The 24,476-nt window shown below is 38.2% G+C and overlaps 1 protein-coding gene across 2 annotated transcripts in view; it reads right to left on the reverse strand.

Moving 5' to 3' along the window:
- OCA2 (OCA2 melanosomal transmembrane protein) overlaps positions 1-24,476 on the reverse strand; it is a 177,555-nt gene that overhangs the window by 95,034 nt on the left and 58,045 nt on the right. For both annotated transcript variants that reach the window (XR_005826557.1, XM_040585076.1), the window contains exons 12-14: positions 24,302-24,426; positions 20,613-20,751; positions 11,506-11,638 (exon numbers count right to left, since the gene is read on the reverse strand). Coding sequence is in view for 1 of the 2 variants with exons in the window: in XM_040585076.1 (XP_040441010.1) it covers positions 11,506-11,638; positions 20,613-20,751; positions 24,302-24,426 (397 nt within the window). In the remaining variant the exon portion in view is untranslated. The remainder of the gene's footprint in view (positions 1-11,505; positions 11,639-20,612; positions 20,752-24,301; positions 24,427-24,476) is intronic.

Raw genomic sequence — 24,476 nt, forward strand, 5'->3', positions numbered from 1 at the left:
TCTATACTTCTCCCATTTCAGGTGTGCAAATCCATTTAGGCAGCAATCCCTAGGATTTGGGAACATCTGATATTTTATGACATACTATATTACACATGGACAAGGGCTTATTGCAACTGCAGGGTCTTGTCAATCACTTTGAAATTATGGCTAAGGCAACATAAGGGCAGTATTTCTCTGCCCCTGAATGGGGAGGCCTCACAACCCATTTCCCTCCATTCATAAGTTCCTGCTCCCTCCTCAGATGGGATCTAATGGTCATGTTACACCAGGGTGAGCACACTCCACTCACTCATCCAACAAAACCCCATCTGCAGGGTTTTCACAGAATTAACTTTATGGTGGATCGGCCTGCTATCCAATTTATCCTAACGTTGCTAGGTCTATTGCCAATAATTGAAATGATATATGTGTGTGGCATGTACCTTTCACAGCAGTTTATCATTAAAGCAGTTATATTAACATTTAACTGCAACTGTAGTAGCAGTAGTTGAAGTGACAGAAGCTAAGTGAAGTTTAGTATGCAGTGATCTGCAGTAAAAGAAGGCAGAAGAGCTGCAGCTCAGTCAGGGAATTCAGCCCATCATGATACTAAAATCTTTGTGAACATGGCTGTATTGGGTCAGGCTGAGCCCCACAGCAGCCCTCATAGTGCTGTGCTTGTATTGGTAGCTAGAAAGGTGTTGATAACACACCAGTGTTTGGGCTTTTGCTGAGCAGTACTGGCACAGCACCCAGGCTGTCTCTCCATTGCCTCCTCACCAGTTGGCTGGGGTGGGTAAGATCTTGGGACACAGCCAGGACAGCTGACCCAAAGTGACCAACGGGATATTCCATACCATATGACATCTGCTTAGATATAAAAGCTCAGAGAAAGGAGGAGAAGGTGGGGACATTTGTTATTTACAACATTTCGTCTTCTGGAGCAACTGCTATGCATGCTGAAGCCCTGCTTCCTGGGAAGTGGTCAAGCATCGCGTGCTGATGGGAAGTAGAGAATAAATCTTTTGTTTCCCTTTGCTTCTGCAAGCACAACCTTTGCTACTGCTTTATTAAACTGCTTTTATCATGACCCACAAGGTTTTTTTAATCTTATTTTCCTCCTCCCTGTTCTTTTGAGGAGGAGAGTGATAGAGCAGCTTCATGGGCACCTGGCATCCAGGCAAGGTCAACCCACCACAATAGTACTTTCATACAGCCCACAAGGCACCACAGCAATATTCCTAGCACTATTATTTCACCAAAAAAATCTTTTTTCTTTTTTTCTTTTTCTTTTTTTCCCCCCTAGAAAGTCCATTTCCAACAAGAAAAGACTAATTTTTGTCTTAGTTCTAGGATCGGCAAACATGTAAACCTATGCTGCTAATTGTTCTGGTTTTGTTATTTATCATACTTTGCCATGGAGATCACAGAGAAGACATCCTGGACCTGCTGAATTTAATGGGCTTCCAGCTACTGACCTGAGCGGTGACATTTTAGAAAACATTTTCTGTATTTTAGAAAAAATTAAGTTTCATTTAAAAATGCATATTCAATCTGCAATCTGATAATTAATAGTCAGATTGATTTTTCACTTAGATTAATCACACATTCCCTCCCACTTGACTGCCAATAACAAAGAAATCCTCAAAAACTGAGTGTAATTAATTCCCAGTCTCAGAATCTGAAAAGGCCAGTCCTGTTAATTGAAGATACTCAGGAAAGCATGGCCAACCTTGATGAGATGATACAAACTATAAAATGGCAATTTTTAACTTGCAAGTGCACTAAATACATTTACTACTTTTTGCAAGCAACACGAGTCTGCACGCTGGGCTATGACTAACAACATGCAAAGGATGTTCCTCTGAATGGGGGATGTGGGGGGTGTGAGTGTGTGTGTCTCCACATCCTATTGTAGTTTAAGTATTTTAAGTAAAGCAATTATTTTTCTTTGCTAACTTCTTGGAACAAGAATACTTCTGTTTAAATGTTAACTGAACAGCAAATTAAGTACCATGAATTATAGTTTATTGTAGTAATAATATCTGTAACTTTTAGTAATTTTTTAAATCCCTGCCATTATGTAATTAATCCTCTAAGCATTATTAGATGGTAACTAAGTGTCATCTCCATTTTAAAAGCACAGAAACTAAGTCAGAAAGGTGAAACCCAAGTGTAGAAAGAATTATCCTCTAGGGATATTCCAGCTCAACAACTCATGCCTCTCTCCTAGAAGCAGCACCCCTCAACAGGACACAAGCATAATGCTCTAATTCTTGGGGGAAAAAAATGACTGAAATGTTCTATTGAATAGACTAATGTATCAATAGTGGATAAAGGTAATAATAGTGGATAAAGCAATAACCATTGCAAGGTCTTAGCAACAAAACACACTTTTCCTTATTCAGCTAAACACTTGCAAAGGACCCTAAGAAATCTGCACGATGCTGCATAAAACAGTACAGAGCATTCATATAAGCCATTCAATGCAAAGTCTCACAGCTGGAGCCCCATTTGGTCTCCGAGGCACCTAACACCAGTTCAGCTGCCCAGCATGGGATTGCATCCATGGCACAGGATTTACAGGACATTCTCATCCCTACAGCAAAGCAGCTGGAGGCCAGGCAGAAAACTGCAAAGCTCAGAGGGTGCCACACACCTATGTCACCTCCCAGGAGCTGCCTTCTGGAGTAGCCCCAGGAGTTAGGCTGTTCAGAAAGCTGCAAAACAGCAATGCTCTTCTCCTTCAAAATGGAACTGGAATTTTTCCTCACTGTGCTTTGGGTCTTCCCCTGTAATTTTAACTACTGAAAGAATCTACAACACTACAAGCCTACCCCTGCATTTTATAGAATCATAGAATGGTTCAGGTTGGAAGGGACCTTAAAGACCATCTAGATCCAGCCCCCATGCCATGGGCAGGGACACCTTCCACTAGACCAGGTTGCTCAAAGCCCCATCCAATGTGGCCTTGAACACTTCCAGGGACGGGGCATCCACAACTGAGCAACCTGTTCCAGTGTCTTACCACCCTTACAGTAAAGAATTTCTTAAGGGAATAGACAATTTAATACCTCTGAGATGGTCACATAACACTCAGATGGAGTAATCTATAGATATTAAAGAGGGTTAGATCTCATAACATTTCAGCACAATTGATAAAGACATACATTACTCTTCAGTTGGTTTGCCCCTGAGTGATGGAGCAGATCTTTCTCAGGTGATATGGGGCTCTCTTCTCATCTTTGGGTAAGTGAGAGTTAGAGCCACAAAGTTATTTTAGTCCTTGTGGGTTGGCCCCTTAGTTTCCTCTACTGCAATTCCCCATCTTTTAAAAGCAGGAATCTGAGTATATTTAGGTTTCATGTGTGCTCGTTATCACTCTGTTCCACTGAGAAGGCACAGGGTGATGGGAAGTGTTTCAGAAAACTTTCATCAGGTTTGAAATCTAGAAAAATAATGTCTGTTTACTCGCTGTCAAGAAGTTTTAACTCAGACTGCCAGACTTACCAATGAAAACCAATTTAGCCAGTGTTTTCCATTGAAGTGCAAGTCTCACAATTAAATTATCTCTGTTCTGTTCACTATCCTCTGCTCAAAAGTGAATAGATACATTCCAATCATAAAACATTTTGCATCAAACATAACTACTGCTGAGGTCCTTTCAATACCAGGAAAAAAAGAGGGGAAAAAACCCTACCGATAAACAGTGCTGCAAGCAACCACTTAAAGATGGTATTTACCAACTCTTACTAAGGAAAAAAGAATCATGAAAATATACAGCCTCAAGAGGACAACTCTCATAATCCAGAAGATAATGCCTCATTTAATGTTTTTAGCAGGACAAAATGAAGAGCAAAACAAGAAAGCACACTCCAGACTCACCACATCTTCTAGCATCTCATTTAAATGTAATAATGGTAACTAATAATTTCAGGTCATTTTGATAAATAAAACTGGCAGGAATAATCTAAAAATCTGTCACTTTTATTTGAAATATCATCACAGTGAAAGTTCTCTGCAGCAAACAGAGAGCATGTGTTAAATTAACCTAAATTTTTCTCTTAAGCTCTGTATATCAGGAAGATCTTATGAGCTTCACAGTTATCAGAGTAAAGTGAAAAAAATTGTCATAGCTACACCAAAACACTGTTAAAGAAAAGGCCAAGTCTTGCCAACCAGTTTAGAGCTGTACAATCATTTCACGGTTGTGGTATATATACAGAAATCAAGGAGGGCAAGTACTGTAAAAGAAACAGGAAGTATCACTTCCTACGTTTTTACCTCTCATCAGTGATTTTTCTGTACTGATTCCTTCCACTAAAAATGTATATCATAAATTGTGAAGTGCTGCTTTATTAATTCAAAATGCCACTGTATTATACTTTCTTTCTGCTTAAGGCCGGTAAAGTAATATTATAGCTGCCTTCTCTTGATGGCTACATTATCAATGCACTAAGCAAATAATATGATTGTCATTTTTTCCCTTATTCTGCTATGTCAGAATACTATTTTTATCATCTGAAAAGAAGAAAAGACAGATCACTGTTTTCCTCTTTCCAAGGAGAATACTCCATCAACTCTAAAGCAGTACAAAGAACCTATACAGGATTTTAAACACAAAATGATCAAAATGTTTAAAAATATAAAAATCTTGTATCTGTGTAAATAACTACACTTATTTTCATTCCTAATCACTAGAAGACCTATTGAAGGTGCAAATAATAAAATTCTTATTTTTAAAATATTTTCAAACATAAAATCATGACCCTGGTGGATCCTGATATATTAGCCAAAACCAAGTACACACAAAGTCTGCAGAGGCCATAAAACTACCTAGTTCCTTTGAGAATGAAAGTCTTCCAGTTTTTTAAAATAAAAAACACAATATGTACCAGAAAGGTATGAACTTAGATCCCAAGAAAATTCGTAAGAAATCTGTGTCTTTTAGTTTAGCATGTTATCATCTACAGTAGGAGAGTTAAAATGTTAACTATTCATTGTCTATATATACAACTGGATTGCAGAGAAAAAAAAGAAAAATAAATTTATGTTCCACATTGTTCTCCAAGATTTAAAAATGCTTCCCATACATTCCCATGAATGGGTGAGGACAGTAGAGTGCAATGCATATTGCAGAACTGCCATCCCGATTGAGCTTGGAGTTGAATGCTTGAAAATATCTTGAAATATTTCTTTGTTTGGACATTATTCTCTGCATAATCTGCCTGCTGGTTTCCTCACCTGAACCAGGTTTCAAGCGAGGACAGCCCACTACTTTCAATGTTACGTTGAAATACCAATAATGCTTTATTGGCAGTTAGTAAAGTACCTACATAGGTACAGATGCACTGCAGGATTGAGATTTGTCAGTGTACTTAATCCAGCTAGGTGACCTCTCACTGATTCTAGCAAGAAATGGTTCCTACAGTTACAAATATGTTACTAAAATAGGACTAAGTTCTCTGACCCTGAGCAGCACACGTATCTGTATCGGTGCTACGTAACACCTGACTCTGCAGTGTCTTTGTGGCCCTGGACATGATTACTATTTTGTGGGGGCTTTTTTTCAATTCAAATTGTCTGAGACAGCATTGGGGTTGTCTCGCAAGATGTCACAGTAGTTCTTCCCCAGCATTAAACCGAAGGGTCATACATCACACTGCAGGGTGTGGCATGAGGGCATGCACCACTGTTCAGAGGCTGCAGAGGCCACCTGGGCATCCATGCCCCGAGAAAACAGCCAAGCTGTTAACCCTTTAACCACAGCCACCTGGCGTGGGGACCATTCCCCCAGGCAGGCATCTCAGGGCTGCAACAGGCAAGGGGGTTCACGTGGACAAAATAATAATGACAGCACTGAGTGATACCTTCTGTTCAGCTACAGTTACAACTGGTGATGTCTGCACTTGGTCAATTGTGCGCAACACAAAGTACCGTGGCAGACATCTGTAGTCACTATGGGACACAGAGGGCAAAACTCACCACATTAAGTGCTAAACAACTTTCTCAGTTTCACCTTGTTTTCTCTCTTTCTTGCTTAACTCTGCCATTCTTTGCACAATTTCATGCAAAATGAGGCCCGACATGAGTAGTATGTACTCTACGTCCAGGAACAGTGAGTGCCTGGACATCTTGCAGGCAAGCACAGTCCTAACAGTTACACATGTGTGACAACCCTCAGTTATCATCTCCTACTTCTTCTAGACTTTCTACCTTTTCACTGCTGGTTTTGTACCTCTTTTCTCTCCTCCTCCTTTCCTTTTTCTTCTCTTAGGAAGCAACTGTAAAGCTGCACATGGAAGAAAGAAACAGATTTGCTCACTCATCTGGTTACCACATTTCACGTTGTGGGAAACAGCACCATGTTTTTCACATGTTAAACACTTTACACATGACTATGATTAATTAGAAAACTCCTTCTGTTGTCAACTTTACATACTTTAAATACTACCATAGCAGTATTTTCTCTGCTGCAGACAGTGAGCCACACCAGAAGGAAAAAGGCACTCCCCCCTCTCTTGGCATCACCACTTCTGCTTCAACAGTGGGTCTTGCTTTCAGCCAGTGAAATTACCAGAAACTGGAGCAAGCAACACAGGAGAAATGTGAAACTGGTGCCAAATAAGCTGTTGTGCTAAGACAAAGCTCTCCTCTTTGTAAAAAATGTCAATAATAACACTTGTCACTAGACCATATGCCACCCACTGTCCTGGGGACAGTGACCTTCCCAAATGCTGAGGTCAACATCTCCACAGCTCAATAGCTGAGACACAATAGTGTATTGCCATGTTTCCCAGGGAGTAAATAATGTATTGTAAACCCTTAAGGGAAGTAAAAAGTATGCCTTCAAGTTGGGGGGGAGGATGTGCTGGGTTGGGACAGAACGACGACAGCAAGATTAATTCCTCTTTCACTCATATATTATTATTTCCCCTTACATATTATATTAGGAAACTGTATATACACTTTTAAAACTTTCTCAGCTTGCTAGCCTAAACCTAGCGTTTTTTTCTGCATCACACAGAACAAGGTGCAGGTTTATCAGCTGAAAGTCACACTCAAAAGAGTCCTCAAAATATCCATCCATTCTTGAAAAAGCATTTGATTTTCTCTCTCATGACTTAGTTCTTCAGATTCTTTTTTCTTTTGTAATATGCCTCGCTTCAAGCCACAGCATGTAGACAGTGGCTCCTGGGGAAAGAACATGTGTTTTTTTTCTGCTGCACAGGTGCTGCAGCTCAGTCTGAAAGTGAACAATTGAAAGCCACTGGTAACACACAGCACTGAAATTAATCTGCCAATGTGTCTTCAGAATAACAGCATTGTCTGTTCTTAAAATGAGTACTTCTCCATTCTCAACAATCTGTGTAGCCCAAAGCAACAGGAAAAAAATACCTTAAAACACATGGCATACAGGGTAGAAAAATCTGGGGAAAATAATATACCAATTAAGTCTCACATATCTTGTTTAATTGCTAATTAGGGGCAGAGTGAGGGAAGGCTGGTATTTAGTTGATTAAAACAGCTGCTTCAAACAAGCCATTTGAAGTTATCACAGAATTGTTGCAACATGAGATGGAAGGACCCCTAAAAGCATCTTAGAGTACATTCTGCAAATCCAGACCACAACAGCTACCTCCTAATGGAGCTGTGCTGGCCACTTTCCCTTTCACAGAAAATTTCAATACATAGAGTAGCGCTTCAGCATTTGCTTTAATTGAACAGTTACTGATCGGCTTTGCAGCAATGGTGGAGCAGCTCCTTATAAGAACACATGGTGTACCGATTAGGAGACTGCTATACCTGAACACATTAAGCTGCAAGTAACAAAGATTACCGAGAGATGAACTGAGGGAAATCTGCTAGCCAGTGTTTCACTAGTGCAGTCTTTCACTGGCAAAAATACTATGTTAGTGAATAAATTGGTCTATTCAAATTAAAAAAACGCTGTTATGCATACTTGATTTCTTAAAAATCCAAAACATATGCTTTAGAAGTTTATAGCTTGAAGGAAAAAATAACAATTCTATTTTCTAAAACATATATTCATAAAATAATGCTCTTATGTCAGGATCAAAATTGCTCACAGTCAACAGAATTAATTTCTTGACTTTAGATACTATTTCTCTCAAGACACCTTGCACGTTGGCATTTTTAAAGATAATTTAAGTATATAATAACTCTAGTTATTCATGGAAATGTCTATGAAGGTATGACTTTTATTAGAAAATAGGAAATTAATAAAAGTGAATTAATTCTTTTTAAATAAGAAAGTTGGGAAGTTACAGAAAAATGCTGAATACCAAAGATTTCATAAACTATTTCAGGCAACAAAGAAAAGTAATAATTTTTTATAACGATGCATACAAAGGCGTTTATCTGGGAGGCTGCAAAGGTTCCTTTCCTCCCCAGCAAAAAGATAATTCCTTTCCCAGAGCTGATCTCTTCCACAAAGGTTTCTCATTCTTGAACCCTGCGTAGAACAGGTACGAACTTGCTCTATATTTAGCATTTTGATATAGAATCATAGAATGGTTTGGGTTAGAAGGGACCTTTAAAGGCCATCTAGTCCAACTCTCTTACAATGAGCAGGGACATCTTCAGCTAAACCAGGCTAATCAGAGCCCCATCCAACCTGACTTTGAATGTTTCTAGGGATGGGGCACCTACCACCTCCCTGGGCAACCTGCTCCAGTGTTTCACCACCCTTATCCTTATATCTAGTCTGAATCTACCCTCTTTCAGTTTAAAAACAGCTGCTCTTGTTCTGTTACTACAGACCCTATTAAAAAACTAAAAAGTCTGTCCCCATCTTTCTTATAAGCCCATTTTAAGTACTGAAAGGTCACAATAAGATTTCCTAAGCACCTTCTTTCTCCAGGCTGAACAACCCCAACTCTCTCCACCTTTCCTCACAGGGCAGGTGCTCCAGCCCTCTCAACATTTTTGTGGCCCTCCTCTGGACCCATTCCAACAGATCCATGCCTTTCTTGTGCTGGGGGCCCCAGAGCTGAACACAGCACTGCAGGTGGGGTCTCACCAGAGCAGAGCAGAGGGGCAGAATCACCTCCCTCAACCTGTCAGCCACATTCTTTTTATTCACCCCATGATACAGTTGGCATTATGGGCTGTGAGCGCACACTGCTGGCTCATGTCCAGCTTTGCATCCACCAGTTCAAAGATAAGGAGCAATAGGAACGTGAGCCAACTTCCCACCTGTTCAAATTATGCATTTCAATACTCTACTGGGAGCAACTTGAGAGTGGATATTGTATATCTCGTAGCTTTTTCACCCCTCTTCACAGTGCTAGCTTTGACCAGACAAGTAGGAAGGTCATTCAGCCATAATACACAGTTTGCAATGCTTATTATTAAGTTTTTATGGATATTTATTTTAGGTAATGATGCCTTCCCAGAATACAAAAGTCAAGAACATTAATTGACATATTTATGGCATGCCTATGGCTAGGAAAGGAGATCATCCCTTTCAGCATGTTAGCACTGCCAATTTTCAGTGACTTACTTTCTCCAGCATTCTCTGTCATTTCTCTGACATTCCTGGCACCCAGGTAAAATTCTAGCTATTTGAATGGAAACTGATATAGTGTAAAAGCTGAGGTGAGCCAGAAGTGTCCTATTTCTAAACTAAATCTTTTCTCTCTTTGACTGAGAAGTATATATTTAATAGATTTATTTACCAGGTAAAGGAACACTTCTTGCAGCACCTTCCCTGATACAAGAAGATAGCAAAGGAAGATCCTTGATGGCTTTCTGAAAAAATCTTACTTTGCAGTGTCACAGGGAAATATCTAGGCATCTTAGGGACTAAGTATATTATTTCTCTTGTTCTCAGGACCAAATCTTTAACAGTGCAGAAAGCTTCAGGTCTTTTACAATGGCACAATAATGAAAATGCATATCTCATACAAAGCAAATACATAGAAGGAAAATTCTCCTTAGTTCTCTGTGAAAACACTTAAGTAGTAACATCTCTAGAACACCTAAAAAATGCTTTGGTTCTTAATATTGGGAAATACTGTGGCCCCTAGAGCTATGAACAGGTAGGCTGGGCATGCCTTGTGCTGAATGGGTGCCGCAGTCCCTCAAAACCAAGTGTCTGCACAAGAGCCAACTTCCTAAGCAGTAAAATCTGTTCTCTGACCTTTCTATCAGATGGGATTCAAGAAACACAGTGCTATCCACTGAAGAGAGGACTCCCACTTATTTTTAATAAAATCCTACTCCTAAAGCTAATTTTCCCTGGAACAAGGCAAGTCACCAAAAGTGGCACTCATTTTGCCTAAATTAGTTACCTATCATTAAGATCTCCACCACCAAGTTAGTTACCTTGGACTCCCTTTGTATTCAAAAGAGACAGGTAAACGCTGGGGCACTGCAATGTATCTGTTCTATTGCAGACAGCTACATTAGTCTTTAGAAGGGCTTGTCTTTCTCCACAGATTACAAATGGAGCCAACTTATATGAACCATATGAGAAATTCTCCTCCCCATGCTAAACAGACCCCACATAGGCAGGTTCGGAGATGTTGTACAGCACATTAAACCATCCACTGCATGGTCTGTGGAAGCCTGGATCTTAAAGTCTTCTGCAGCCAAAAGTGAAGAAAACATCATTCCCAGGGAAGAAACAGTTACACTCAACTATCTTTGTACAAAGCTTGCTAAGAAATGATACTTAGTGAATTATTTCTTACCTCATAAAGCAATTGTAACATTTGGGGGTTATTAAGTTTCACCACTGAAGCAGAAGCCTGAGAACAATGATGAAAACTTCAAAATGACAGAATAGAAAGGCATAAAAGCATGAAGACAAAAAGGGACTGACATAGTCAACAGCCATCGAAATAGCTTTACCCAAGACTTCTAGAGACTGCTGCAGTGAGCAACCTAAAAAATATATAGATTTAGTCCTACTGATTTATAGAAATTATACACTTGGGAAATTTAGGGTTGGAAGAGCCACAGAGGCAAGCTGGAAAGAACCTGGAAAGTTCTACTTTTGATGAAGTGCTCTTCGCTGACCACAGGCCAGGAAAGGATTACTAAAAGAAAAAAAAAAAAAAAAGTGGAAGAAAATCAGCAGTGAGGGAATGCACAGTGCACTCTGCCTGTCATAAGCGAAACCTGGGATATTTCTAAAGCTAGGCTGTGAACTCAGTACCTTGAGCAGATATTTTCTGTTGCTATACAGAACACCTCATATTCAAGCCTCATATTCAAGCCTATGGTTATAAATGATGCAAAATATCAATATAAATTTTGGAGAATATTTCATAATTCATATCCACCTTAGCACTGGAAAAACATCAATTTCTAAAAGTCAGAAAATAACACAATTAAAAATAAAATCTAGATTATTAGTTAAAAAATTAATGTTCACAGACTGAAGGAGAATGGGCCCTTCTGTCTGAGGACAACCTTGTTGTAAGCACTATTCTGTTTCTATTTAGCATATATTCAACGTAGCGATAATAAAAATGTTCTCACATTCATACTTACCAACAATTTCGCTCGGCTCTTTATTGTAAAGTTTTTTGTTCCAGTAAAGAAGTCTAAGAAAAGGAAAGGAGACCAGAACAACAAGGCAGATGCCAACAAACATATGCCCTGTGAAGGCTGCAAAATCCAATCCCTGGAAATAAAAATTAAAGCCTACATTAAAAAAAAAACAGTTATTTTTCTGTATTACCTACAGGGAAAAGTATTCAACTGTATGTACTATAGCAAACAATAATAAATATAAAGCAACAAGGTAAGTTTCAAGTACAGTTTATGCTGCATTTCATCTGTTTCAAGGTGATGAGCCACATTACAATTTAATTTGGAGAACTAAAAAATATAATTATGAGTTATTCTTGAATACATTTCATGTTCCTGACACAGATAGGAAAAAAAAAAAACAATCGCAAACTGAGTCACTTAAATAACTGCAAATTCATTTTAAACCATACTGGATCACAGAAATAGTTAAATTTTAACAACCAGCTTTTCTTTTAAACTGATTTGAACATGAATTTTTACAGTCATTTTATGTGAACCAGAATTTCATCAAAATCCATGAATACTCTTCTACAATAAAATTATTATACATTGATACTCTGATAATTTTTCTGCCTCATTAATAAATGGACACATTTCTTTACATTTTGCATAACAAAACAATTTAATGAAGGGGTTCATGAAAAGGTTAGGTAGAATTAAAAAGGTACTGTTTTAAGCAATGAGAATGGATAGTGGCAACCCGCCCTAAAACTTTGAACTTAGCCATGCTTTAAGTAGAATGTTGGACTAGATGACCTCCATGGCCCCCTTCAACTGAATTATTCCACAATTCCATATTACAAACACTGTAATGGGTCAGGGTTAGCCTTTGGGCTGGAATTTTCTGAAGTAGTCATGACTAGCTTGTCCAAAAGAATTTTTCGATGAATTTCCAAGGGGGATCACATTTAAGGACTCTGGTAGCAAGGAACTGTCATATATTCACATATTAGAAGTTGTCTGAACTGGTGATCCCAGTAGACCAGCTCTGTGACAGTTGGAAGAAAGCATGGTCCAAGCTGTGGATAGCTCAGGTTGTCTAAACTGAATTTTCAGAGCACCTGCTGATTTCCCAGAGATTCTAGAAAGTCATGGAACCTCACTGTGCCACACCTCTATGTCCCTATGGTGACTTGCCTTTTAATAAATATCTGTGTGCTACCTGTAGACCCTCCTATAGTGCAAATGCATATTAAAAACATCTTCCCATGTAGCATCAGCTGATATTACCTTCTGTGTGTTAAGACTATCAGGGACTTACTACCTTAAATGTATGTTCTGTGTTGCCTCCTACCAAAAGAGTTTATGTGGAAATGTCCCAGCTGAAATGTCTCTGGTTCAAAAAAGGAAAATAATGTTTCTCTATTGCACCACAGGGCATAATAAAAAGACACACAGCACAAGAAACTGATTAAAGTCATAAAGAACTTTCGTAGCCAGATAAAGATTAGTAAGATTAGTGCTCTTTTGCAAAAAATCTATAGTTTACAGAGAGTTAAATAAATCTCAAAACATAAATATGCAGACTTAGGATTAGAATTTGATCCTAGCAAAAATACAGGTTTCAGTTTCATGAGCTAAAGAAAATAATTCTTAGTTGCTATTTAATAGCAGATTCCTTGCCTCATCTACTCTCCAGCCACTAAAAGGTGAAACTGTATACCTGTTCATTCACTGGCCTTTCATTATAACTCAGCTACTTCCATTTCTTTAATAAAATTGGAAAGAAGCCTCTTCAAGAATTGGAATAAGATTATTTTAAGAATTGAACATAAAAACATGACACCATAAAGGAAAATAATATACCTTCATTCAGTCTGCCTACATAATAGGTCAGCCAGTCAAATGTCTGACATCTCTGCAAGACAGGCTTTACAAGTCAATTTTTATAAATAAAGATTGGCCTCTGGGCATCAAGTCAAGATTCAGAGATACAGGAGACATTTCTATGAGGGATGAAATCTATTTCATAACTCTAGGAAATTTACAAATAGCTATGTGAAAAGAAATAATTGAAATTCTGCAAAGGCTCAATGTTTTTAAGATCTGCCTCCAAAGTATATAAATTCCATATCTCCTATGTGTATTTCCTTAATTTCAGCCATTTAAAAATGACAATAAATCTAATTTATACATGGATTGCCTCTGGGATTATAGCCAAAATGGAAAATCAGAAAATTTTGGCCAGAAAAAATCAGAATCCTTAAAAGCACGGTGAACTAGCCTTGATTTGGAAATTTCTCAAGTATTGACAATGGGCCATTAAACAGTTCAGGAAGTATGCAAAATAAGTATTCCGCTTTTATGGTCTCTAAAATGGCCTCAGGTTATGTAGGAAACTGAAAGGAATTAAGCTGTAAAAACACCGAAGCTGCACCAACCAAAACAGCAATGCCTAAGTCTGACTGGAAAAAAAATTATCCTCTGAAAAACAAAATGACTGGGAAACAGCTGGTTGAGGAGCAATAAAGTAATTAAAGATGGTCCAAATATATTCAAACCAGAATTACCAGAACCAGGAAAATTGCTTTTGCACTCAACCTAGTCTTACAAAAAGCAGTGGAGATGAAGCTTTCTTAGGCTGGCAGCAATGTGCCCACGTCACAAAGAAGAATGCCAGCTACAAGGCAGAGTATGCCAGCAGAAATTCTCTGCAGAGATACTCAGGCATAAAGATAATTGCTAATGTGGGAAATAAAAAAGAGAAACAGCAACCCAAAGGACCCTTGGAAACTCTCGAGTTTAAATATTTACAAAGTCACTTGCCTTTATATTTTGAATATCACACTAATTTCAGAGCAAAATATTTGTGCTTTGTTACTGAAATGCCACAACGCAGAAGCTTCTCAAACAAAGCATACAGCACAAGAAATGTGTCACTTGAAACTCGCAAAATTAATTTCTCTATGAAAAGGAAAATCACATCAGCCTAGAAGGCAAACTAAAATGCTGAGGTTAAGAAGGTGACCTCAGGTCTAGCTGACAGTTGAAAGGAATTGAAACAAGATGGAGATCACAATACTCTTAAAAAATAAGTTTATAAACCTGAATTAACACAGCTTCATGACATAACAGCTGGCATCAATGAGCCTTTAAAAGTGATTCACAGACATCATCACAAAAGCAAAAATAATGTCTACTAGATTTTTGGGGATCCTATCCAGGAGCTTACCCAAACTTTTCAAAGAGAGTAGCTGGACCAAGATTCAGGATTTTGTTAAACTTCCTAACATCACTTCATTGATCTTTCTTATCCCTGAGACCCCCGGGGGAAAAGAAAACATGCTGCTCTGCTGCTACTGTGGAACAGCTTTTCAATTCAGCTGAAACAAATTGTTTTCTAACATGGAGTGTGCTTATTTCAGAAAAGACCTTGTGTGACAGTACTGCCTGTGATAGTGCAAGGCTGGATTCAAGTCTCTTCCCATCCTTTGTTTCCAGGTTTCGTCCTTATTACCTCCTTGCATTGATCCACAAGAACCGGTGAGTGAACCTGGATTCTGGTGATCACTAGCCTTGGACAACTAGTACCCAGTAGCCATGAGGAGGCTGAGGACTGTGAAGTGCACTCCTTCTTATGGCTGATACCAGAAGAGCTCACGGTGAAGAGACCACCCTGATGCTTTGGGCTGAGTGCTTCACACCAGCCTTTCTGCAGCACACAGAATATACTTTCAGTGAAGGAGAAGGCAGATTTCACACCAGACACTGTCAGGTAGCTAGTAGTCAACTAGCAGCCTCTGGAGAACTTAAGAGGCTAAAGGGTTGTACCTCAGATACCACAGATGCAGCAGAGGATACCAAGATGGTGGCGCAGTTGCTCCTGCTCCTTCTCCCACACCCTAGAAAGGCCATGCAACATCTCCACAGAGCCTACATTCATACCCTTTGTGGCTGTGGATAACACATTGTATGCCTCCCGAGTCCTCTGTGCTGCTGGGGCCAGGATTCAGCATTGTAAAAACACATTAAAGTGCTCTATGTGTCTGATGCATACAACAAAATGTCATTTTCATAAAGATTTTCTTTTTCCTGCACAATAGACTGAAATAGAATTGACATGCACAATAGGCAAGAAATACTTTTATACCAGGAGATTTCAATCCATCAGCTAAATACAATATATGCTTCAAACAACCCTTACTTGAGGCTATGCTGATTGTGTTAAATTCCTCTCATTCCCCAGTCAACAGAAAACATTTTGTTTTAGCCAGACAGCAGCCTAAAGGTTCCACTGCCTACAGATTCAGAACTGAAACAGAGTGGGCATCTTTTCTTGGTTTATAGTTTTAAATGCAAAGTCAAATATATCAATTTCATATTAGGAGGAAGTATCATACTGTTTTCCTAAAATATTAACTTTCTATCATCCTGATTTTTTTAGTTGTTTTTGGAGGTGTGAAATTAACTTCTAGTAATTCAGAGTTTTCCAGAAGAATTCTGCCATTTTAGAGCAAAGAGAAAGCAGAAATTACAGCCAGGCACAGCAGTTCATGGGGAACAGCAAATACTGCGCTTCTGGCCAGAATGCCCTTTACTTAATATCTTAAAACTAGTAATAGGAAGAGCAAGAGTAATTTGTTATTCCTACAGTGGTTTAAACATCCCTTCTAGCTGAGTGACTGAGATCTATGTTGTCTCAGGAGGAACTGCCCATGACATCCCTGAGCCAGAAATTGCTGATGGTCTAACACTATCAGTGTTATGATGAAGATAATGCTTATCTGAGACACTGGCAAACCTCCTTTTTTGTTTTGCACTGGCAAACCTCCTTTTTTGTTTTGTACTACACTCTTTAATGGTTACTACATGCAGAGATGGGAAAAAAACTGAAATCAGCCATAAACCCAAAAATTCTATTTTACATACTTTACCTAGGATTTCATTTTTTTCTTGAGAAACCTAATCAATGAAACATTGACAGAAGGGTAAGGAGTTCTACAAATTAAAACTTTTAACAAGCTTGTATTCTGCAAACTCAACAAAAATAGCCTAGTAAACTACGGGAATTCCTTTCACAGACTTCAGGACTTGAAATACCTTTACAGATTCACATATAGGATTTTCTCTCTTCCAGTTTTCAGAATTGTCTACTTTTATTCATAATTTTTCAGTAGCATATTTTTTCATGAAATATAATCAACTAATATCACATAATGTTAAATTTCAGCATGAAGGCTGAAAGTGTCCGAAAGGCAGAACAGGAGAACCTGGTGGCTGTCCGTTTCCCAGGGAATTCCTGCTAAATGGCTGGAATAAACCTGAGTGGGATGCTGAAACCCCAAAATCCTCAGCACACGTCAGATTAACAGTACAAGCTTTGTCACATGCTAACAAAGATGGTAAATAAAAGGATATAATCCAGTGGCTAGCACAAGCCAAAACTGCCTTTGCTCTTATCATGACCTCTTTTAGGCAAATGAAATCTAGATACACTAGTGTATACTATGTTCACACTATTTTTTTGCTCTGGAGACCTATTCACTATCCATTCTCTATAGCACTTGTAATCACAGCCTAAGCTTAGAGCACAAGCAACTTCTGGTTTCAAAGGTGTGACTGTAGATACTTGTGAAGTTTCCAAATATAGAGGACTTAATGTTCAGCCTTTCTGAAAACACCAGTTCATGCCCTATTGTGCATATTAAAATGGAATTCCGAAAGTATGAAGCACATATCTCTTCAAGATAAAAGTGTAATTTTGCTAGCAACGTCCACTCAGTAGCCATACTCTAAAGGTAATAATAAATTTTAAGAAGTATTGTATTCATTTGATGTGTTTTCCATTTGCTTTTAATAAAAATTCTTATTTTCCTTCCCTAAAATCGCAACATAAATGGTATTTTGTGAAACTTCTTCCAACACCCAACTAAAAACAAGAAAGGGTACAACGAATCTTCCTCTCCTATTATGCAAATGTTCCACTGATTCCAGGCATGATGGTAGGGAATATGTCAGGGTTATAAATTAACCACTGCTACAAAGAAAGAAGTCCTTTTGGCATCTATTTGCATCTCAAGACAAATAAACAGACTTATCCCTACATTTTAATGAGTAAACTCTAACAACAAGCTTATTTATTCAAACATAATTTAGATAAAATATTCTTAATATGACATGACTTTTCCCCAGAACCTAGTGAGAAAAATCTCTCCAGCACTACAGTAAACAAAAGAGCAAAGCATTTCCAAAGCTATAACCCAATAACAGCACCCAAAGTAACAAGGTTGCACTTCATTTTCTATTGATTTAAAAAGTGAGGTTTCCTAAGAAAGTGTAAACTTGCATAATATCTTACTAGACTGCTTTTAGAGGGTGATGTACAACAGTAAAAGTTCAGGAAGACTGCTAAAATTCTCCTCCTGATCGCACCTAATAAGATAGAAAACCCAGTCATCTGCACAGTACAATACACTATTCAGCCTCCTACAGGGCCAATTGTCCAAGTAACCCTGTACTTACTATGCAAACAATAACACTGAAAAGGAAGCGCAAGAGGATGAAAAGGGGAATTTCAATGACAATATTAAGGAGAAAAATTTCCTAGAATGACAAAAACATGACCATAATGCTAAAAAGAGGCAAAATCCAGGTATTTTCTGTAGAAAATATCATAATAGATACTATAAAAAATACTGCATGAAATGCTGTTTTCAAAATGGCATTATTGCATTGAAGAACTTTTCTCTCTGAAACAGTTCTTTAAAAAACAGAATAAATTTTACTTGGTACAAATATAGAGGACACCCCACGCATTTAGACGTAGATTTGTAGTTGGTCATATAACCCTTCCACACAGCAGCCTTTGATAGAAGTAGTTTCAGAAATAAGACAGCAATATCTGTGTTTCTTCTTCTGAACAAAAGAGAGCATGCTGGGGCAGGTGGACAAAATTAGGAATCGAGCTGTTAGTTCAGCATCACAGACTGTGAGGCCGATGGTCCAGCTCCCTCCCTGCGCTCACTCTTGGCTTTATCCAGGTACTCCTGTCAGTGCTCTCCCAGGCAAATCTCCTTTAGAGGAGGTGAGCCCTAAGCAGGGAGGACATAAGATAGCCCATACCACTCAGCCTAAAAGCCAAGAGTAGGTCTTCAACTGTCTTATTTTTATATACATAGGAATAACAGTTGAGAATATAAGAAAGAAGCAGTACAAGTCCCATGGTCCTGTGTTGAATCTGATGTATTTTATTGCTTCCTTATTTCTGTGATGCAACAAAGGATCCGAAAACAATCCAGAGTGGAGATCTGGAAAGCTTTTGTACTTGTTTCAAATTCAGAATTTGCTATAATGTCACATTGCTAGGGTATTCATACATCTGAACCCTCCTAAAATTATCAGTATCTCAATCAAGAGAAATATAAAATATTTTCCTTTTGATGTGATTGCTTAATTGCTTCCCATGTTTATAGTCATTTCTAAAGGTTCTACAGAGATGATGAGTTTCTGAGTATTTAGGAAAATGACCTGCATGGCAGGTGCTAATTATCCTTTTTTAGAAAAGAAGTTTTAAATAGTTACAGAGATTTCACATTTAAAATGTAAAATTTAGCTATCTAATCCTCAGCCAGGAATATTACAGTCTCCAAATTCATCATCCAAACAAACAAATTGCAGCACATTTCAAATATTTTGAAAGTAAACATTCAATTTATTAAATACTATGAACTTTCAAGACATTTTCCAACCTGGACAGTACTTAATTAATTTGAGTATATTCAGTTAATTAGAAGAGATTTTGTTTTGGTACGGCAATAGAAACATAATTGACTTCAAATAAAAAAGCTTAGAATTTTGTGCTACAATTCCCTCATCCCACTTGCACAAGTATTTTCACATTAGCCCATACACTACACTGAATTCCTTTAGATTTATTCATTTTGGGGGTTTATGACACTTGGCCAAAACAAAAAACACATGCCTGGTGCCCCTACAGATGTGCCCATTACGTTACTGCCCCTTCCACCATGCTGCCTGGTGGTGGTGGTACAGGTGCACGAGGAGAGCAGAGCTGCCCCACGCCAGGAGGGGCTGCCCCTTGCACCCTGAGCAGACTGCCTCTGGTGCACCAGAGACGGGTGACGCATCAAGGGATACCAGGGATCACAATGGCAGAGGCAGAAGTGGGACTTGATGCCCTGGGTGGCAGGGATAGCTGAAAGCATGGAAAACATGCAAAGGCTAGCTGCATGCAGAAGCTGAAAGCTGCAAACGTGAACGCCCACCAGCAGTGGCTCTGTCTGTCCACAGGGCAGAGAGGGCAATGTTGGTAGGAATTGATGGTGGGACCAGGACAGTGCCACTGGCAGGTGTCTGGAGTCCCAGCCAGTACCAGCCACCGTAACCTTTGCTTTGGGACCAGTCACCCAGCAAAATGAAATAACAGAAGAGCCAAGTGTTGGAATGTCATTGCAGCCTGGGGGTACCAAAATGTTGGCAGGAGGTGGGAGCCAGCTGCGGTCCATGCTGCATGGGAGGAGCCCCCATTCTGCTTCCACCCCCAACATCCCCTTGGGCTGTGGCTGACGGACAAAGTCTCTACCTGCTGTGGAGGCATGTATGACATGGGTTTATGGGGATAACACACCCTCTGGCGTCATAGGGTTTTGTGTATGGACAATTATTTCTGGTTTGAAATTTCTGAAAAGGAGTCAAATTGTTTCAATATATTTAACTTTTGTGAGAAAGCCTATTCTGAAAACAAAAGTTGGATTTTCATCTTCATTTTCACATTTTTCTTTTTTTCCTTGCTGTCCTCTCTTTATAGCCCTCCACTGTTTTTCTTCCTTCTTCACTTTGCCATTGACAAAGAAATCCTCCTCAACACCACCAAACAAAGGAAACCGGTTTTCTCAGTCCCTATCAAAAAGTCTATCCTTCATCACAGTTTTGTCCCCAAAAGATCAGTCTCTTCTGCCTGATCATCCTACTAAGAAGGAAATAGTATGGCAGAAAAAGTGAATTATGGTCTGTTTATACGGCTGGCTGGGGGAAAACAAGTTTCAAGAGTGCATAAGTCAACAGCAGTACTTAATTTTAGTAGCCAAACAGCTTGCAGTACATACCTTATTTCTCAGCTCCTGATTTGAAACAATAATTACATTTGGAGGGTCTCCAACAGCTGTAGCAGCCCCCCCAATATTTGTGAAGATTACTTCTGCAATCAGGACATGCCTAGGATCAAGATTAAGTACTTCACAGAGCCTGTGGTACAAAAAGAATGAAATTAACCTCTTATCCTTATGACTAAATCACCTTAAATCTTAAATTTATGAGATTTACAAAATACCATCATTTCACTGAAAAATTGCAGGATTTTAAACAATATTTTTTTGTGTATGTATTGTTAAAGTTTTAATTGTGCTACATTATATGTGCTACAGTAATAATAGCAATACAAATGCAAAAATGATAGATTTTTTTTTTACATTTGTAATGGAATAATTAATGGTTGGAAAATTGATGCATTTTAAAAAGCATTTAATTAATCAACTATTACAAGAGTTAGACTACACAGAAAATAACATTTCTAATTTTCAACATCATATGACTTCTTAAACCATAGTCCCAAGGCTACACTCACCTATGGAAAATTATTCTGGGTAATCACAGTTTCTGCACTCATCATCAATTAGTAACTTTCTTGTAGGGAGCAGTGGTAGAGGATTGCCCAGGCTGCCTATTAGCCATGAATCATCTATTAGAGACCTCAGCTTTCAGCCTAGGTTTATCCAGTTCATTCTGTTCTTATTTTTCCCCTTCGCTCAAGCTTAATCATGAGTATTTCTATTTTTAATGCAACAAGAGTATAAAATACACATTTCTCATTCTATAAAAAAATCTTGAAATGTTTTTAGCAGTTCAAACATATTTAATGCTCCTTTAGTAAGATGCTTTTCTAACAAGTGTCTTAAGTGCTCTGTCAAATACTGTGATTGACTCAGTAACCTCATGATCCATTTCAACTCAGGGCGCACTTACAAATCTTCACATGGATTGCTTCAACTTGCACAAATTACATTTACACACAGATCTGCACAATCCTCTCATTTCTGAAGTACCAGTTTGACTTTAAACTTGGTCCATGGCATTAAAAGCTGAAAGTTAAAGTCATACCTAAGCACTTTGGAATAAGGAACGAATGCTTTCCTGCTCACAGCTTATCAAAACATCACTGCAGTGTGTAAAGATGGAGGACATGGTTAACTTATTGCCCCCTCTACCTAATATGAGATGGGGGAAAGAGTGGCAGCAAAAATGCTGTCTCAGGATTGCTTTCACTGCAATGCTGTCATGTTTCCTTGAAGGAAGAGCTGAGCTTTACCGTGCAGTCCAAGTCTGCATTATTAAAAGAGAAAGTGCATTGCACAAAAGCTTAACTTGATACACTTACCCTGTCACCAATTGTCAATTTAAAACTCAGGAAAAACAGTGTCAGATGACACATGTCAGCATACAAAAAGTCCAGAACAAAATAACTGTGCAAAAATACGGTATTTCCCCAACAGCGTAAAATTATGCTGTTAAAGGGTACTTTATAGTACAGCTGCCCAATTGTATCAATTGTGATAGAAGACCACAGTTGTACTTAAAATTTTAACCTATCACTCCTTGACATCCAAATGTTTCAAAATGTAACCTGCAACTAAACTTTTGTTTAGTTATTCTTTCTTTTTGATGCACCTCGTGATAGCTTGAAGAAAGAACCTCTGACATACATCAAGAAAGGCCAAGCCCAAAGTATAAAGCCACCACAATGTGTTAGCTGTGTGGTAGGATCAAACTTCTTCAGTTTACTTATACTGGTTATATAACTCCCCATGTGAACAACCATTAGCCCTTTCCAGTTCCCAATAACAAAGTATGTTGAAAATAAACTATAGCTAAAAAGGGGTAGTTGTTATTTTTTTATTAGCTTACTACAAAATGCAGAGTGAAAAAAATCATCATTTTATGCCTTATTAATGGAAATATAAATCCATATTCATAGAGTCAGTAGGATTTTCTGAAAGCTTTATCTCCATGGCAATGGCAGTGCAGTGCAACATAGTGAATCTGTAGATGAGGGCTGAAGACATTGGCAGCAAGATAAAAACAAAAAAAAATGACCCCCAGCATGAAGCTTTTAGAAATAGGCAATTATTTGGGTTTACTAGGCAAGATAAAATTTTATTTTAGCTTTGATAGTGATTCAAATACAAATGTTTCCCACATACTGAGTTTCCCCTTCTTCAGTCTTACAAACTCATTTGGTATAAAGTACTTAATATACATTTAGTATAAAACTCCAGTACTTAAAGGGTCAGTACAAAGACAGAGGTGCTCTCTTCACAAGCAGCCACATGGAGAAAAGGGGCAACAAATACAAGTTGCACTGGGAGAGATTTCATCTCAACATAGGAAAAAAAAAATTTATGGTGAGAACAATTAACCACTGGAACAACCTCCTCAGGGATGTGGTAGAGTCCCCATCGCTGGAGGTTTTCAAGACACAATGGGACAGGGTGCCAGATAGACTCATCCAGGCTCCTTTTCTCATGAAATGTTAGACCAGATGGCACTCCAAGGTCTCTTCCAACCTGAGCTATTCTGGGATTCTTTGAAAACAGAGTAAATGCTACAGTAGCTCTGCCTGTGAACAGTAGTTCATGATGCATTGATGGTTGGATTTCAATCCATTCCTAATTATAGTTAATTCAAAATACCTGCGACCCAGCTGAAGGAAACAGTGCTTAATAGTTCCATTGTTGCCTACTGCTAGAGGTAAAATTATTGATTGGAGTAAGGTAAAGTTATCTCTAAAATATAATCAGACAGAAGACAAATGGAGCTTTCATTCATCAGCTGTTTCCCAATCCAAAATAAATTCCACTTGCAAAATTGAGTTTTATTGCTTTATGCTACATTTTAAAGTGGGAGCATATCTTAATAGAATTTTGTGTACTTTAATGTGATAATGACTGCAAGTATTACATCACTCAGGATTATTTTAAAAACACACAGGATCTTTCCAAAACTGAACTGGATGAACTAAATTTGCCTGGCCAGACACAGGTTAAATTCAGAGTACACTAATTTATAATCATATATTGATTAAATGTAGTTGCAAATCATGTGTTATTAATTTACAGAAATCTGAAGTAATTAAATTCACTGTTCTCTATTAAAAGTTCCAAGTATTAATCTCAAATTGTGGAATTAACCAGTGGCTGTACCAATGCTGTGATCACCAACAGGAAGAAAATTCAGAGTCTTATATTCCAAACCAAAACTTTTAGTCAAAATTTGGACATTTTAAAATTTGTTTATCATCAGTATTAGAAGGGATAACAACTTCACTAAAATATAAATTACTATCTAGAATTGTGTGTGTGTATATATATATACATATTAGCCAGTAAAGCAGAAGGCAGCTTTAATTAAAAAATTCTCCCTTTCTACAGGAAAAAAAATCATCTACTAGGAAGCATTTGGTGCAATATGCTACTGCAGTTCAGATATGGAGAAAAACCAGAATAGTTAGCAGCCAAGGCAGTATAACAGGCTTCAGATATGTGCTCACTATTAACACAAAGAGAAAAAGCAACCAATCCCTTTGAAAACGTTAGCTCTTTACCCTACTACAGTAGGAATATTTGAAGTTTTGATTTCCGTTTAGATGATCAAAAAAAGTCCAAACAAGCATTTTGCACACATGTCTACTACTGATTGCTGGCTATAAAAGACCAAGTCCAAAACCATAACAATAAAGTACCTTATGGTTACTGGAGTAAAGAGCAGCATAGTGGTAACGTTGTCCAAAAATGCAGAAAGAATTGCAGCAATGAGGCACAGAAGCGTAATCATAGCCCACACCTTGCCTCTAGAGAATCTATAAGCCTAATAAAACCAAACAAATAGAAACAAAATTAAGGGACTAGATGTCTAGA

The sequence above is a fragment of the Falco naumanni genome, chromosome 2 (genome assembly GCF_017639655.2).
Source record: "Falco naumanni isolate bFalNau1 chromosome 2, bFalNau1.pat, whole genome shotgun sequence".
In the NCBI taxonomy this organism is placed as follows: Eukaryota; Metazoa; Chordata; class Aves; order Falconiformes; family Falconidae; genus Falco; species Falco naumanni.